We start from the raw sequence: 14,324 nt of genomic DNA on the forward strand, positions 1-14,324 counted from the left end.
AACTTTTCTCCACCTCAACCATATTCCTGCAGACAGTTTGGGATTTAACTTTAGTGCACTTTGGGCCGTTACCATAGAGACCATTATTAGCCAGAAACTAAAATCGGTGAGTTTTTAACGCTTTTTATCCTTTCATCTAAATAATGTGAAAATCAAGTTATTTCACATCCTTTTTACTGCATTAAATCAATAAATTTTTAAACTTAATATCAATTATTTATATAAAACTTTAATCAATAATTTCGCTTGAAAATCTGAAGTTGAAAATGAAAAAAAAACTACATTTTTCATTTTATTTTACTGCATTTTCATAAATTTAAATTTAACTAATTTCTTATAACATTTCAACAAAAAACTCTTCTTAAATTTGATATTTTATCATGTTAATAGAATATTAAGAAATATTCAGGAAATAATGTAATTTTTGCTAAATTTTTAGACTTTTAATAATGTTAAACATGCAAAACTAACTTAGATTTAAACGGATGTAATCCGTAAATAAATAATGTATACATTATTTATAAATCACTTATTATAATCTTGAACTTTTGTTCATGAATTAAATGAATATTTTGTAAAAAAAAATTGTTTTTCTTAAGATTATTTTGAATATTAACAAATTTTAATGTTCATACGTTTCTACTACAATTTCATTGATAAAAAAAACTAATGAGTATACAATTTAATATGCAAAAAAAAAAATCGTGATACTCAATTTCAATTAATTATACATTAAACATGTAAATTAGTCACACAGTGTTCGCTTTAAAACACTTTAAACAAGAAAATAGTTTTCAAATAACTCTACTTTGCCCAAAGTAATTGTTTTAGAGAAATTACGATGTTGCAACTTCTTAAAAGCAAGAGGAAAGTTTTTTTTCTTTTAATTCAATTTTTTTTCTCTATATTTGTTCGTCGTTCAGATGCGAATTGATGTTAAATCCATGCATCCGTCAGTAGTTTGCGAGAACTATGTTCTAATTAGATTTAGGAAGGAAGGCATTAGCGAAAGAAAAGAAGAAATAAAGAACAAGAAGAAAAAATGGAACGATGAAAAAAGCTTGCAATTTTGTTCTAATTTTTCCAATTTTTTTTTAATAGCCTCGTGAAAGTGCACAAAGAATTATGCAATGTTATAAAAAAATTGGCGAAAGTTGTAGAAGGAATGAATGTCAAAATTGAATAGTGGAAATAGTACAGTAAAACCTCGCATAGTACTGGTTATTGGTTCCGTCGGACTGTTTGAAACCGGATTAATCGAAGACTACAATTGGATTTTTTTTTAAATTTCAAACCGCACTATGCGAGGTATTGCTGTGATATTATTTAATAGATTTTTTGCAATTTAGAATTTGCTGTCTTGAATTTCATGTGAAAGAAATATTCAAAATTTACACAAAATACACTTCATATTCCATTGCCAATTTATTAATGAACTTATAGAAATGTTAATGGAATTGTTCAATGATTTGCAATTCATTCAAACTGTAAATAGAGTTTTTAATAAATTTAGTATAGAAAATAAATGTTAGCTAAAATACATCTAAAATTAATTTATTTACATTTTAAGAAACAGGCCAAAGTCCATATGCTATTTGTTGTTTATACCAACAAATGAGTCACGTAATTACGTAAATAGTTGACTTTTTTGTTCCCAAACTAATTCTAATTCCGAGAAGACAACAAAAACTGCAACAGCCCGAGGGTTTTGACTAACTAATTTGCTCAAATTCACATAGCAAAAAAAGTGGGATAAATTTGAAACAAGGAAGTTTGAAAATACCTCGCACAGTGTGATAGTAATCGATTCCACACTAATAGAAACCGGACTAATCGAGGTTTTAAAAAAATTTCATTCGAGCGTGTTGAACTTTATAGTTACTATGGAAACTTTTAAACTAAATGCATAAACTAAAAACTGGAAATCCCAAGAAGACAATTGCTGAATTGCTGCTTGATTAAAGTGTCGAATTTATTGCGTAAAAAAAATCAAGTGTGTCCAATTTGAAATCATTAGACTTAGAAAAACATCTTCAAATGTTTTTCATTGTTATTTGCTATATAGAATACGTTTGGTATTGCGTAATAAAATCAAGTGATTCAAAATTTAAATCATTAGACTTGTTTTCGCTGTGTAGAATACGTTTTCGCATTTAAATTACGGCAATTATTGAACAAAAATAATCTTCACTTGAAATTATAGAGTGAAATCGTTTCAATTTTAATTGACTTTTTTGTCTTTTTAATGAACACAAATAAACAAGCATTATTGAAATACGAACATTTATTGCGTTTACCTTCAAATTGTTTATTTACGCAATAAACAAACTCATATATTTGTGTAATAATCAAGATTGTAAAATTAATTGCTGAAAACTTTACGAAAACAAATAATTTCTATAACATTAACAAAAAAAAAATAATCAAATTGCAGAAAACTTTATTTTCTTACGAAACAATCGAAACAAATAAACAATTGAATCTTCAAACAAATAAACAATAAATGTTATTAAAATAAACATAACCATGGTAACGTGTCGTAAAAGCAATTAAAAACGTAATTAATATGAACAATCGCAGCACGTAATTCGGTTCGTTTAAATTTAATAACTTTTCGTGCGATTACGCAATTTGCAACGAATGGCATTTCGTTTTTTTGCATTTTTTTTTTCAGTTCTTTGCGAAGTACCTCCCACGTTCAATTTTCTATGTCAAGGCGTTAAACAAATTGAAAATAAATATATAAATTTTAATTCAAATATTTTTGAGAAAATAAGAGAAATTGAATAAATTTCATTTCCAAAACGTGTCTGAAACGAATTAAACTATTAAACTGAAAACACATATTGTTAATAATAATCGTTATGCACTCACACGCTTCGTTTATTTAAAAAAAATGTTATGCTGTTTTATCTTATGAGAAACGATTTGGCCTGATTTGCAGTTGGACACAGTTGTGGTGAAGCAAGATTTTTTTTTTGGAGAGATTTTTGGGCACCTTTCTAAAATTACTAATAAGCATCTATGCGTAGTAAAGGAACAATATTACGTAACGATTCTTCATGAGAGAGTGGAGAAAAAAATAATATAAGAAGTATCGTTAACACAGCTAGTGCAAACTGTTCGTAAATCATCATAAGCTTTTACATCAATTGTTGCCTTGAAGACTCATTTGATGCATTGTAATTATTCACGTACAATATTTATTTAATTAGAAAAGAAAGCTAGGTAAACAAATGAAAATAGAGAATTAAAAACGCGCACCGGACAACAACGGTGAAAAGGAAACACGTATCTTGCAATCTTACATTTCGGGTGTTGCTTAGATTTGGTACGCATTTCCTTTTTGCTTTCTCCACTTCGACGTACCCATGTTTTCTAACGTGTTATCCAATTTATTTGTTCCATTTACACTCTTTAATATAATTCCACTTCATTCAATCAATGATTAACAATCAAATAATATCAACAAATGACGTTTTCTGTCAATTAACTGTCAACTGTCAATTTATGACAGGTTCGAATAATAAAGTTTGACAACATGCAGGAATACTATAAATAACGTAATTAATTTAGTAAATTTAACCAGTTGGAAATACCCGCCAAAATTGCAAAAAGTTGCATAATTCTATTGACCTCTATGCTATTGTCTAGAGTTAAATGTCAATGTTGTTTTTTTGCATTGTTTATAACGAATGTGACGTATTTCAGTGAAGTACAAAGCATAAATTCAACAAGAGTATGATTTTAAGTACTAATCACCTGCATGACCTTCAAACATACTTCAAATATTCAAATACATTGGCTCTCATATTTCAATCACCGTGTCCCAAAATGACGTTTTAAACGTCAATTCGATTTGACAATTTTGAACTTGTAAAATGTCAATTTAATTTGATAAGTATATATAAAATTAATTAAATAATTAAAATTAATGAAAATATTTCTTTAATTGCAATTCTAACAGGATGTACGTTTTTGTGTCTGAGGTTACGACATAGCTTGAGAATAATTTATTATGGATCCGTGCTCTCTTTAACATTTCGAGAGAGAGAATGAAACTGAAGTCTAAAAAAGGTGAAAGTCCGGCACTTAAAGCATCATGTAATAGTGATATAATCGATATATTTTTTTCGGTTGTTCTTAATCAGAATTTCATCTGATTCGAATGATTGGTTTCAATTCAGGCGACAGATGCAACGAAATTAAGATTACTGTCAATGTCAATGTCACCGGTTTTGATCAATTTGTTATGAGAATTTAAAGTTTTGTAATGACTTTTGTAGTGTTTGTCTTTGTATTATTGCACGATAATTATCAAACAAACGTTACATTATAACATATTTATTTTTGTTATCAGCGATTTACTTTCTCCTGTTGACATTAAGCGTTGCTTCATTCATCGTCACTTAACAATTGTATAATATTTATGATCGAAGCAAATCGTAGTTGTAGTAATGATGATAATTAAAAGTTTAGTGCGACGCCGTGAGAGTCACGTGCCCAGAAATCACTAGATTTAACAGAAAATAGTGAAATATTGCAATTTTGATTGTCAACGCGGCATTTTGTCGCGACCATTAAACAAATGAAGAGAACTTTCCACTAGGCGCGAAGAAATTCGCGTCGATAATTTTATTTTGGGAATTCTGATCTGATGAATTGGGTTAACAAGTTGCTTAAGAGATTTGTTGAGCAATATAGTCGAACACCCACAGATTTAACCGATTTTTTTTTATTATTAAGAATCTGAATAAATCAATTTTTTATTATGCATTATGTAAGTGTGTTCATTTAGTTTTTAAAGGTTGGAGACTGATTTTGTTTTTGTTTCTAAATTTGGGCGCGTTTCGCAATTTCGCATATTTATGTATTTTTTTTGTGCGTTTTAAAGGGAAATGGTAAAATCACGATTTTTGCTGTTACGCAATGGATTGTGAGCGAGTGTTTCTTGTAGTGACCTATTGGCATACAACCTTTATTGTAGTAATGATCCTGTTGATTGCAGGTTTCGTAGAGTGGAGAAGAGAAGAGAAGTGTAGAAGAGTCCGCTTTAGGCGAGCGCTCGTCGGAAAGAAAATAACAATTTCAGTCAAACTGTTTTATTTATATTTTCTGCAAGGTCTGCGAATTGTGTAAACCGAAAGACGCAATCGTCTTTTTGTTTTGCCTTTGCGCGCTTCACCATTTTCGTTTCATATGCCATCATACTTAAACGCGAATATTTTTCAGTCCGCGATGGCACCGTACGCTGGGGTTACCACGACCATCACGAGGATGGAGAACAGGAAGCACATCAAGGAGGACGTTCCCAAAGACGTGAAACTCGTGCCGAAAGGATACAAGGGTTTCTTCGGGGAATACGTGACCGATCTGATCTGGCTGCACATCATCTCCATCGGACTGTTCCACGTGATAGCCCTCTACTGTTTCATAACGTTCCCATTTCTGTCGTGCAATTACAAAACTTTGTTATGGGGTAAACAAAGATGAACTTCTTGCAGTTTGTGTATTATTATTATTTATCTTTATCTTTTTTTTTTGGACAAAAGGTGTTGTGATGGGTGGATTCTCCGGTTTCGGAGTCACCGCAGGAGCGCACAGATTGTGGTGTCACAGATCGTACAAAGCTAAACTTCCTCTGCAGATCATCCTTGCCATATGTTACTCAGCTGCAGGACAGGTAAAGATCAATACATATTTCAATATACATATAACTTCATTAATCCTGATAATATTATTGTAGAACACAATCTTCGACTGGGTTCGTGACCATCGCGTGCATCACAAGTATTCCGAAACGGATGCTGATCCTCACAACTCCAACCGCGGTTTCTTCTTCGCTCACATGGGATGGCTCTTCATGAGGAAGCATCCGGAAGTGATCAGGAGAGGCAATCAGATCGACATGAGCGACATCACCGACGATCCCCTTCTCAAATTGCACCACAAGTAAGTTTGTTTATTTTCACTCAAAATTTCAAATTAACGTATATAAAGTTGCATATAGTAAATAAACATATTGAAATTTCCTGCAACTGAAAACGTACATAAAACACACAATACAGATATGTGGCTTCAATCAGTCCGGATTTCTATATTTCTGTACCAAAATATATATATCATTTGAACTAATTATTCGGACATAACTGTCACTCATCAATAAATTTTATCAGTAATATTTTTAAATCTATTGGTTTATAGTTTTGTATCGTAATGAATCATAATTAATTGAACAATTAGTAAATATTTGAATAGTTGGCAGCCTACATCAAATTACATAATTATTTGCATGTTTTCATTCATAACAAAATATTATTGAAAAAACTTAATAAAATTGGACAATTTTTTAAATTGAAATATTAAAAAAAATATATAGTTTACAAATTATCAAAAACGTGAAATTAGTTTGAAGCTGCGATAAAGATATGCAAATATCTGTTTTGTTTTGTTTTAAAGATTATTCAGAGGTGACCCAACTAATTATTATTATACGTTTTAGTTAGGTTCCAAGTTCTATTGTTGTTGCTGTATTTTTAATCCATTTTGCCTGATACTGACAATCGTTTTTAAGTGTGGAAAATTTCTCAAATAAACCTACGACACGCGCCTAAACGAACGTACGCAGATACATGAAGATTACAGAAATTTATAGCACGCAAAATAATCAATTAGAAAAAAAAACAGACGAATTATGTTGATAAAGTGATGAAATCCATAATACAATAGAAAAACACAATAAAGATTTGAACTATTGAAGATTGGATAATTCTTATCAAATTCAAATATTTTTATTAATTGCGTAAAATTTAGAAACATTTTTTTTCAATAGTTTACGTGTTTACTAATAATTAATTAATTAAGGCTTGGAAAAAATAATGTAATTTTTAAATGTTGAATGATTTTGAATGAAATTTAATTATTTTTCAGATTTTTCCTGCCGCTGAAAATCATCTTCTGTTTCGTGCTGCCAACTGCAGTCCCAGTCTACTTCTGGTCCGAAAACATCTACAACGCTATAGTCACTCAGTGCATCGTCAGATACATCCTGTCCCTGCACTTCACGTGGTCCGTGAACAGCGCAGCTCATCTTTTCGGCAACAAACCTTACAACATGTAAGTGATAAACGCTGTTTATCTTATTATTTAATTAGTTTCAACTTTTAAAAAGTTGTCTGTAGATTGCAAATTAGTGTTGGAAGTGAAGATACGAATCCTGTTATTAATTGATTGCATTTGTTGCTATGTAACATCAATATGAATCATGTTATTAATTGTTTGTTTTTTGTTGCTTAGTAACATCAATCCGAGGGAGAATCTCGCAGTCGCGTTGATCTCGATGGGCGAGGGTTGGCATAACTACCATCACACGTTCCCATGGGACTATAGGGCAGCGGAACTGGGCAAGATCAACACGACCCTGATCTGGTTGGATCTCTTCCAGAAGATCGGATGGGCGTACGACATGAAAACGCCATCGAAAGAGCTTATCAAAGCTGTGATCGAACGCCGAGGACCTGAGTCTGTAAACAAACATTGCCATTCGCATCCTGAAGAAGTCCCGACGCCCGATTCAGACAACGAAAAGTCCATCTGAGTTCTCGCGAATACAATCATAATACTAATTAAAAATTAAGCATAATTCGATAAGACACGCCCGAGCGGCATCCAAAACAAAGACGGGAATATTATGAAAACAAAATAAATGATGATGATAATAATAATGTGCGAGAAATTATTGTGATTTTAAAATATTGTACTAATTAATACTTCGTTAAGATTATTTACGTTTTTTTTTTGTCTAATTATTACTATTATTCTTAGTTTCTACGATTATTTTATATGTATGTTATATATGTATACACACAGGGAATATATTTTTGTATCGTGTTTTATTCTACTAGATTCGGTGTATAATAATAATCATAGAAAATTTACGTTAGACTTGGAGTTTGTCATGTGCTGATTGTTATTGATGTTAATATTATTACTATTGTGCTATTTTTTTTTTGTTATTGGTATGTTTTGACACATGAAATAAATTCAACACTTTTCAAAAAAAAATAATCAATAAACTTATTATATTCCTCCCAAATCAATAATTGAAAATTTCCTGCACTAATACTACAAAATAATATTATAGATAATTGTTATAAAGTTAATGCGAAAAAATTATAAAAATAATTCGCAAAAACTATTGCTTAACTTTGACAGCTACTTACAAGAAAACGTTACATAGTACCAGAGAGTCGAACCGAAATTAATTTCGTTCCGGTTTACGGTTACGCTGCAAGTAAATGTTTATCGTTCCAGATTCGGTTAGACTAAAAATTTCGATTCAGTTCCGGTTGAAATTAAAATTTAAAATCGAAAAAAAAAGCTTTAAATTGGTTAGTTACAATTTAAAATCTAGTTGAATATTAAATTTTTATTTAATTTTATTTACCAAATTCCTTTACTATTGTTTTCGAACTATTGAAAATACAAAAGAAATAATTTGTTTTTTTTTGAATGATTATATAAATAAACCAAAATACTAGCACATACATGAAAGAAAGCAATTGTGAATTAATTTAATAAAAAAAAATATTAACCGTAATTAAAATATCGTACCGGTTTCGGTTTCAGTTTTTCAATTGAGAAGTTTTTCGTTCCGGTTCAGTTAAAAAATCCGATTAATTTCGGTTTACGGTTTTCGGCTCTCTGCATACTACTAATCGACTTAAAAGCTTGTTGAAAGTTATATAGCTTTATCTTTAAGTTTCATATTCGATCATCTGCTAGGCTTACGTGATTGAGTAATTAAATAAAACTTGAACATATGAAAAAATGTACAAAAATTGCCATATTTTAATAATTATTTAACATTCTGTAACAACGATTATATCAAAAGATGCAAGAAAATCTTTTCTATAGCAATCATAAAAAAATTTATGAGTTAAATACAATATTTGGTATGATTAATATAAAGAAAATCATCTATCCAAACATTGCTTAAATTTCTTAAATTATTAAAAACATTAAATGTATAATTTGGATTCTGCTACAGTTTTTCAAATGTAATATAAGATCTTTAGGTTTAAATTAATGAATTAAACTAATCATTAAGTATGACATATGTATATTGTACAACAATTTTAAATAAGTCATAAATTTGTATATTTGGTTGCCTAGAGTATAACAAACCTTTTAATATTGTTTTATGAAAAGTATTATAAATTGTGTTAGTCTTAAAGTTTTATGCAATTCTATACAGAACAAAAAAAATTAATGATTAAATTTATTTACGATCTCTTAGTCACTGTTAGATTATATATAGTAAATATGTTGTTTTCTAAGGAATAACATTTGAATAAATAATCTTGACTGTATAATTTCAATTGGCTAAGGTGACTTAAGTAATGAGCTTTAATTGACGTGTATATTGTTATTAATTCATCGATGACACGGAAAGTCAATGAGTGTGGAAATTTTCAGAAAATGTGCTTAAAAACATACATGTTTAAACAACTATGTTTAATTAATTTACATATTTTCCGAATACGTAAATTGGGAGAAAATTGATATATGTAAAAAAAAATGTTATAAATTATACAATTATAGAAGTTAATTATTGTTTGGACTTTGAATCAAAGTTAATTACATCATTGTAAACAGGAATAATTTGTGCAAATCATTAAACAATGAATCTGGTAATTACTTGCTTTTAATTTTTTTTTTCTGACCATCACCTCAGGTTTGCGTCTATTTTCTATATAAAATGTGGAGCAGCAGTTCTCAATCTATGGGTCAAAATTTAACGAGTTGTAAAATGACAGCTGTCACGTTATGTCAAATATGTTATGTTGTAAAATTGAATGAGTTACAAAATGACAGTTGTGACGTTGTGTCAAAAATGTTATGTTATAAACAAATGAGTCGCAGTAGAACTACAGAGCAATATGCTGTGTCCCACAGCAAAAAATGTTGAGAATCGCTGATGTAGACTTTATATGTTGCTTTTACATTGCACGTGGTCGTTATGTTATGTCGCAGTACAACTACAGCGAAATATGTTATGTCAAAATTTAATGAGTTACAAAATGACAGTTGTCACGTTGTGAATGACAGCTGTCACGGTATGTCAAAAATGTTATGTTATAAACAAATGAGTCGCACTAGAACTACAGAGCAATATGCTGTGTCCCACAGCAAAAAATGTTGAGAATCGCTGATGTAGACTTTATATGTTGCTTTTACATTGCACGTGGTCGTTATGTTATGTTATAAACAATTGAGTCGGAGTATAACTACAGCAAAATATGTTGTGACAGCTGTCACGTTATGTCAAAAATGTTATGTTATAAACAATTGAGTCGCAGTACAACTACAGTGAAATATGTTTTGTCAAAATTTAATGAGTTACAAAATGACAGTTGTTACGTAGTGTCAAATTTGTTATTGAATCGCAGTACAACTATAGGGCAATATGCTGTGTCCCACAGCAAAAAATGTTGAGAAACGCTGATGTAAAGTTTATATAATTCTTTACATTGCACGTGGTCTGTAATTAGTGCAGCCACACTTTTCGGCAATAAAAATCTTAAGATGTGAAATAATGATAAGCATAAGATGTCCTACTTGATTAGCACACTTTATCTTATTACGCATTATAATTTCATCGTCTTAACCGAAATCTTCAAAAAAAAAAAGTGTAATTTCCAGATGTAATCAATTTAGACGCAATTTGCGTATCGAGTGCCTTAAGCACTTTAGATAAAAACAGGAAATGAGTATTGGAAGTGAAGATCTGCAATCTATACTTATTCAATTGCGTCTGTTTATTTTTTGTCTATTTTTACCCCATGAACATTACCTCAATTTAAAAGAATATTGCATAGATCCAAAATTTTCCAGATATTGCATTTAATATAGTATACAATATAATTAAAACAACTAAATCTAATAGATTAATAAATATACATTGAAGTATATTTTTAGATTAAAAACTTCAGACATTGAAACAAATCGTAGTTTCATAATCCATTGTCAATTTTAAGTGCAAACAAGTACAAATATTTTAAAAATAAACTATTATCACTACTAAGTATAATCGTACTAATTGTAATAAATTTAATAGTGAGTGTTATCAATAGATTTTAAAAATATTCTTATCATTTTCATCCATTTTGCATACAATCATATTCTAATCTAATCATCAATTGTCATAATAATCGCAGTTACAAACTATTACCGTTTATTTTTGTTTTCTGCTATCGTTGAGCTCATTAAAAACCAACCTCAATTGAGATGATAATGACGACTGTACTTTATTTTTTTTCTAAATAAATAATACGTATCGCCGTTTTTTGAGTATCCATGCGAGATGAAATTAGACTTAACAAGTACTCATAATCTTTGATACTTTCTTTTTTTTTTTTATCAATGAACGCATTTTTTTTCCATTAGAGATATTCCATGATCATATTTATATTTTGCAATCATGATGTACCCAAAATGTTGTGTACTCAAGTTAGATTAATACATTAAGATGATCTGTGAGTCAGTCAATTGTCAAAAGTTAGATTGTTACACTAACATGAGTTAACTGTCAAAATTTTGACAGTCAGTTGTCACTTTGAAAATACATCTTTCAAATAAAAAAAAATGAATAACATATAAGCAATTTTTAGTAAAAATTGTAGTGTTTCCTTATATTTGTTGTCATTTACAATCATTATTTCAAATTATATACTGATGAATGTGATTTGACAGCTGTCAGTCAACTGTCAATAATATTGTTTTTGCTTGAAAAAAAAATGTCTAATCAGACAATTTGATTGTAATTCTTTATAAATGCGAATCTTTATAAATAATTGTGTTAATAAATTATAATTTTTCAATCTTGTTTATTTTTCTTGCAAGTTGTTTAGAAGTTAAAAAAAACGAAACTTTATATGTAAATGATTAAAATTATAAATACTGACAGTTTTATTGCAACGATCACGTTTACATAATTAGCGAGAAATTGTTTTCGTGTGGCGAAATTGAAAATCATTTATAATTTGAATGTTTTCGAGTCAAGAGTGCGCGCGACCTTTCACATCCGAAGATAACCCGGCTTTCCGATTCGAGACTCAGCAGATTTTTCTATCGTTCAACCCCAAAATTTCCATTGGTGCAAGGAAATAGCAAACAAATTAAACAATGAAACGTCGGAAATTAAATTTGTTTACAGTATATTTAATAAAATAATACCTGTTTTTTAAATTATTGACAGAATATTAAAGAAATTAGTTGTTTTTTTTTCTTTATCAACAAATTATTCGTAATGCATTGCTATTAAAGTTGATTCGATGCACTTAATGTCAATTGTGGATATCGCTGTCACGAAAAGACAATGCAATTTTTTTTTGAATAACTCATTTCCTTTTCGTGATTCATAATTGCACTTGCACTTTGCCGATTTATTTGAGATGGATTTAGTTCATTATTATATTTTTTAACGTAATAACAAATATCGTACACGAATGACGTTGCATAACATTGCTATTGTGAACGTGCATGCTAACACGTACTTAAATTTTACTTTAATGGAACGATTTGTAGCACGAATTATTTGTGTTTTAACGATTTATTTAATATCGGACTACAACATTGCAAAATCAATGTAAGAAATGACAACTGTCACAATGTGTCAATGCGATAAACAACGTAAAATGACAGCTGTCACATGTGTCAATGCTATAAAAAACGTAAAATGACAGCTGTCACCATGTGTCAATTTGATAAACAACGTAAAATGACAGCTGTCACCATATGTCAAAGCGAGGAACTGATGGAATTGGGACAAACAGGTTGAGAAATGCTGCAATAGAGGTAATTGGTGTTTCGAAAGTTAAGCAACGCGAATGGAAGACTAGTAGTAAAAAGAAGTAACAAACAATTGATATTAACAAAGGAACTAAATGGAAAACTGATACAATATAAATTGATAAGGTAATCAATGGAATTAGAATAGAAGCTACGGCGTTTACGTAATTATCTTAAAAAAAAATCCATTGAAGTAAAGTGCTTTTTTTTATCTCAGTATCGTATATTTCCTGTTTTTAATTCGCTAAATGTAAATTGTGTTTTTGATAAAAATAAAATAAAGTAATCATTATCGATGTACCTGCGTGAATGAAGGATAATCTACGGTGATGATGATAACGAGTCCAAACTAATTATTTTTTGGTGGACAAGATTGTGTTTATTTAAAGAACGGTTGGGGGGCTCCTTTGTACTCGACTTTAATCTAATCTATATCATTCTTTTTTTATGTTGTATAATTTTATTATATGTGAACATTGAGTAAATTTAAGATTGCGGTTGACATTAAATGGATAATCTTTCCCGGTGGGATGATGATTTGATTTTTAATTTGTTGGTTCGACTTGGCTAAAGGTCCATATGCTGAACCTCATTCATTTGACTGTCCATCTGTGATGAATGATGTCCCTATTGCTGCAAACACCGAGAGGGCTCACAAAGGACCTGGCTTGACCAGGATTCGAACCGGTGCTCAGGAAACTTAACCATGGCAAATTATCCTTGTGAGAGAGTGAGAGAAAAAAAGAAAGAGCACAATCGAAAACTCTAGAGCATCGGAGAGGTGATGCGTTGTTGTGATGTTCATGCTGATCAACGCGTGATGCGATTTTCGGCCAATCTAATCAGCAAGAATATTAGGAAATAAAACAGAACAAATAAAAAATACTGTATAATCGCCGTTATTAAAGTTTGCGAAATGAAAATATTATGGAATTCAATTTTTCGTTCACTTTCGTTTATTTGTTTTCGGATTTCGGAAAAACACATCAAGTATCGCAAATGATATTTTTAATATGGAGAGAAGATACAAAATAGGTCCAAGTACACTTCCTTGAGGTACATCATTCTTAATTGAAAAGGCTAGAGTTGATCAGATAAAATTTAACTTTTTTGTAACTTAGAGGACAATGTATCATTTGATTGATTTTCTGCAACAAACAAATTTAATTTTCTTATCAAAAATGTTTACAAGAAGTTATCTTAATTTTTTGAATAAAATTTGTAGTTATTCAAAATTTAGAACAATTAACAAATCTGAAAGAAAAACAATTTTAATGCTTCTTATATCAAATATAATTATAAGTTTCACTTCAGGAGTTCCCCAAGGATCTATACTTGTACCAATCCAATATGTCAGGTACCACCACCAAACCTTAATCCAGTGCTTTCCAAACTTGATGTTACTACTCGAATTACAGCCAAACGGTTTAAACCACAGTAATATATGAATATACGTTACATTCTCCAAACAT

The 14,324-nt window shown here is 29.9% G+C and overlaps 1 protein-coding gene across 1 annotated transcript; it reads left to right on the plus strand.

The window, feature by feature from the left end:
* Positions 1-7,751, plus strand: LOC108562598 (acyl-CoA Delta(11) desaturase). The gene is made up of 6 exons (XM_017921004.1): positions 1-106; positions 5,233-5,479; positions 5,553-5,683; positions 5,747-5,952; positions 6,931-7,116; positions 7,297-7,751. Exons 2-6 carry the CDS (start codon positions 5,239-5,241, stop codon positions 7,595-7,597), a joined length of 1,065 nt encoding a protein of 354 aa, XP_017776493.1. The 5' UTR covers positions 1-106; positions 5,233-5,238; the 3' UTR covers positions 7,598-7,751.
* The last annotated feature ends 6,573 nt before the right edge of the window (positions 7,752-14,324 follow it).

The sequence above is a fragment of the Nicrophorus vespilloides genome, unplaced genomic scaffold, assembly GCF_001412225.1.
Source record: "Nicrophorus vespilloides isolate i.1.1-1 unplaced genomic scaffold, Nicve_v1.0, whole genome shotgun sequence".
Classification (NCBI taxonomy): Eukaryota; Metazoa; Arthropoda; class Insecta; order Coleoptera; family Silphidae; genus Nicrophorus; species Nicrophorus vespilloides.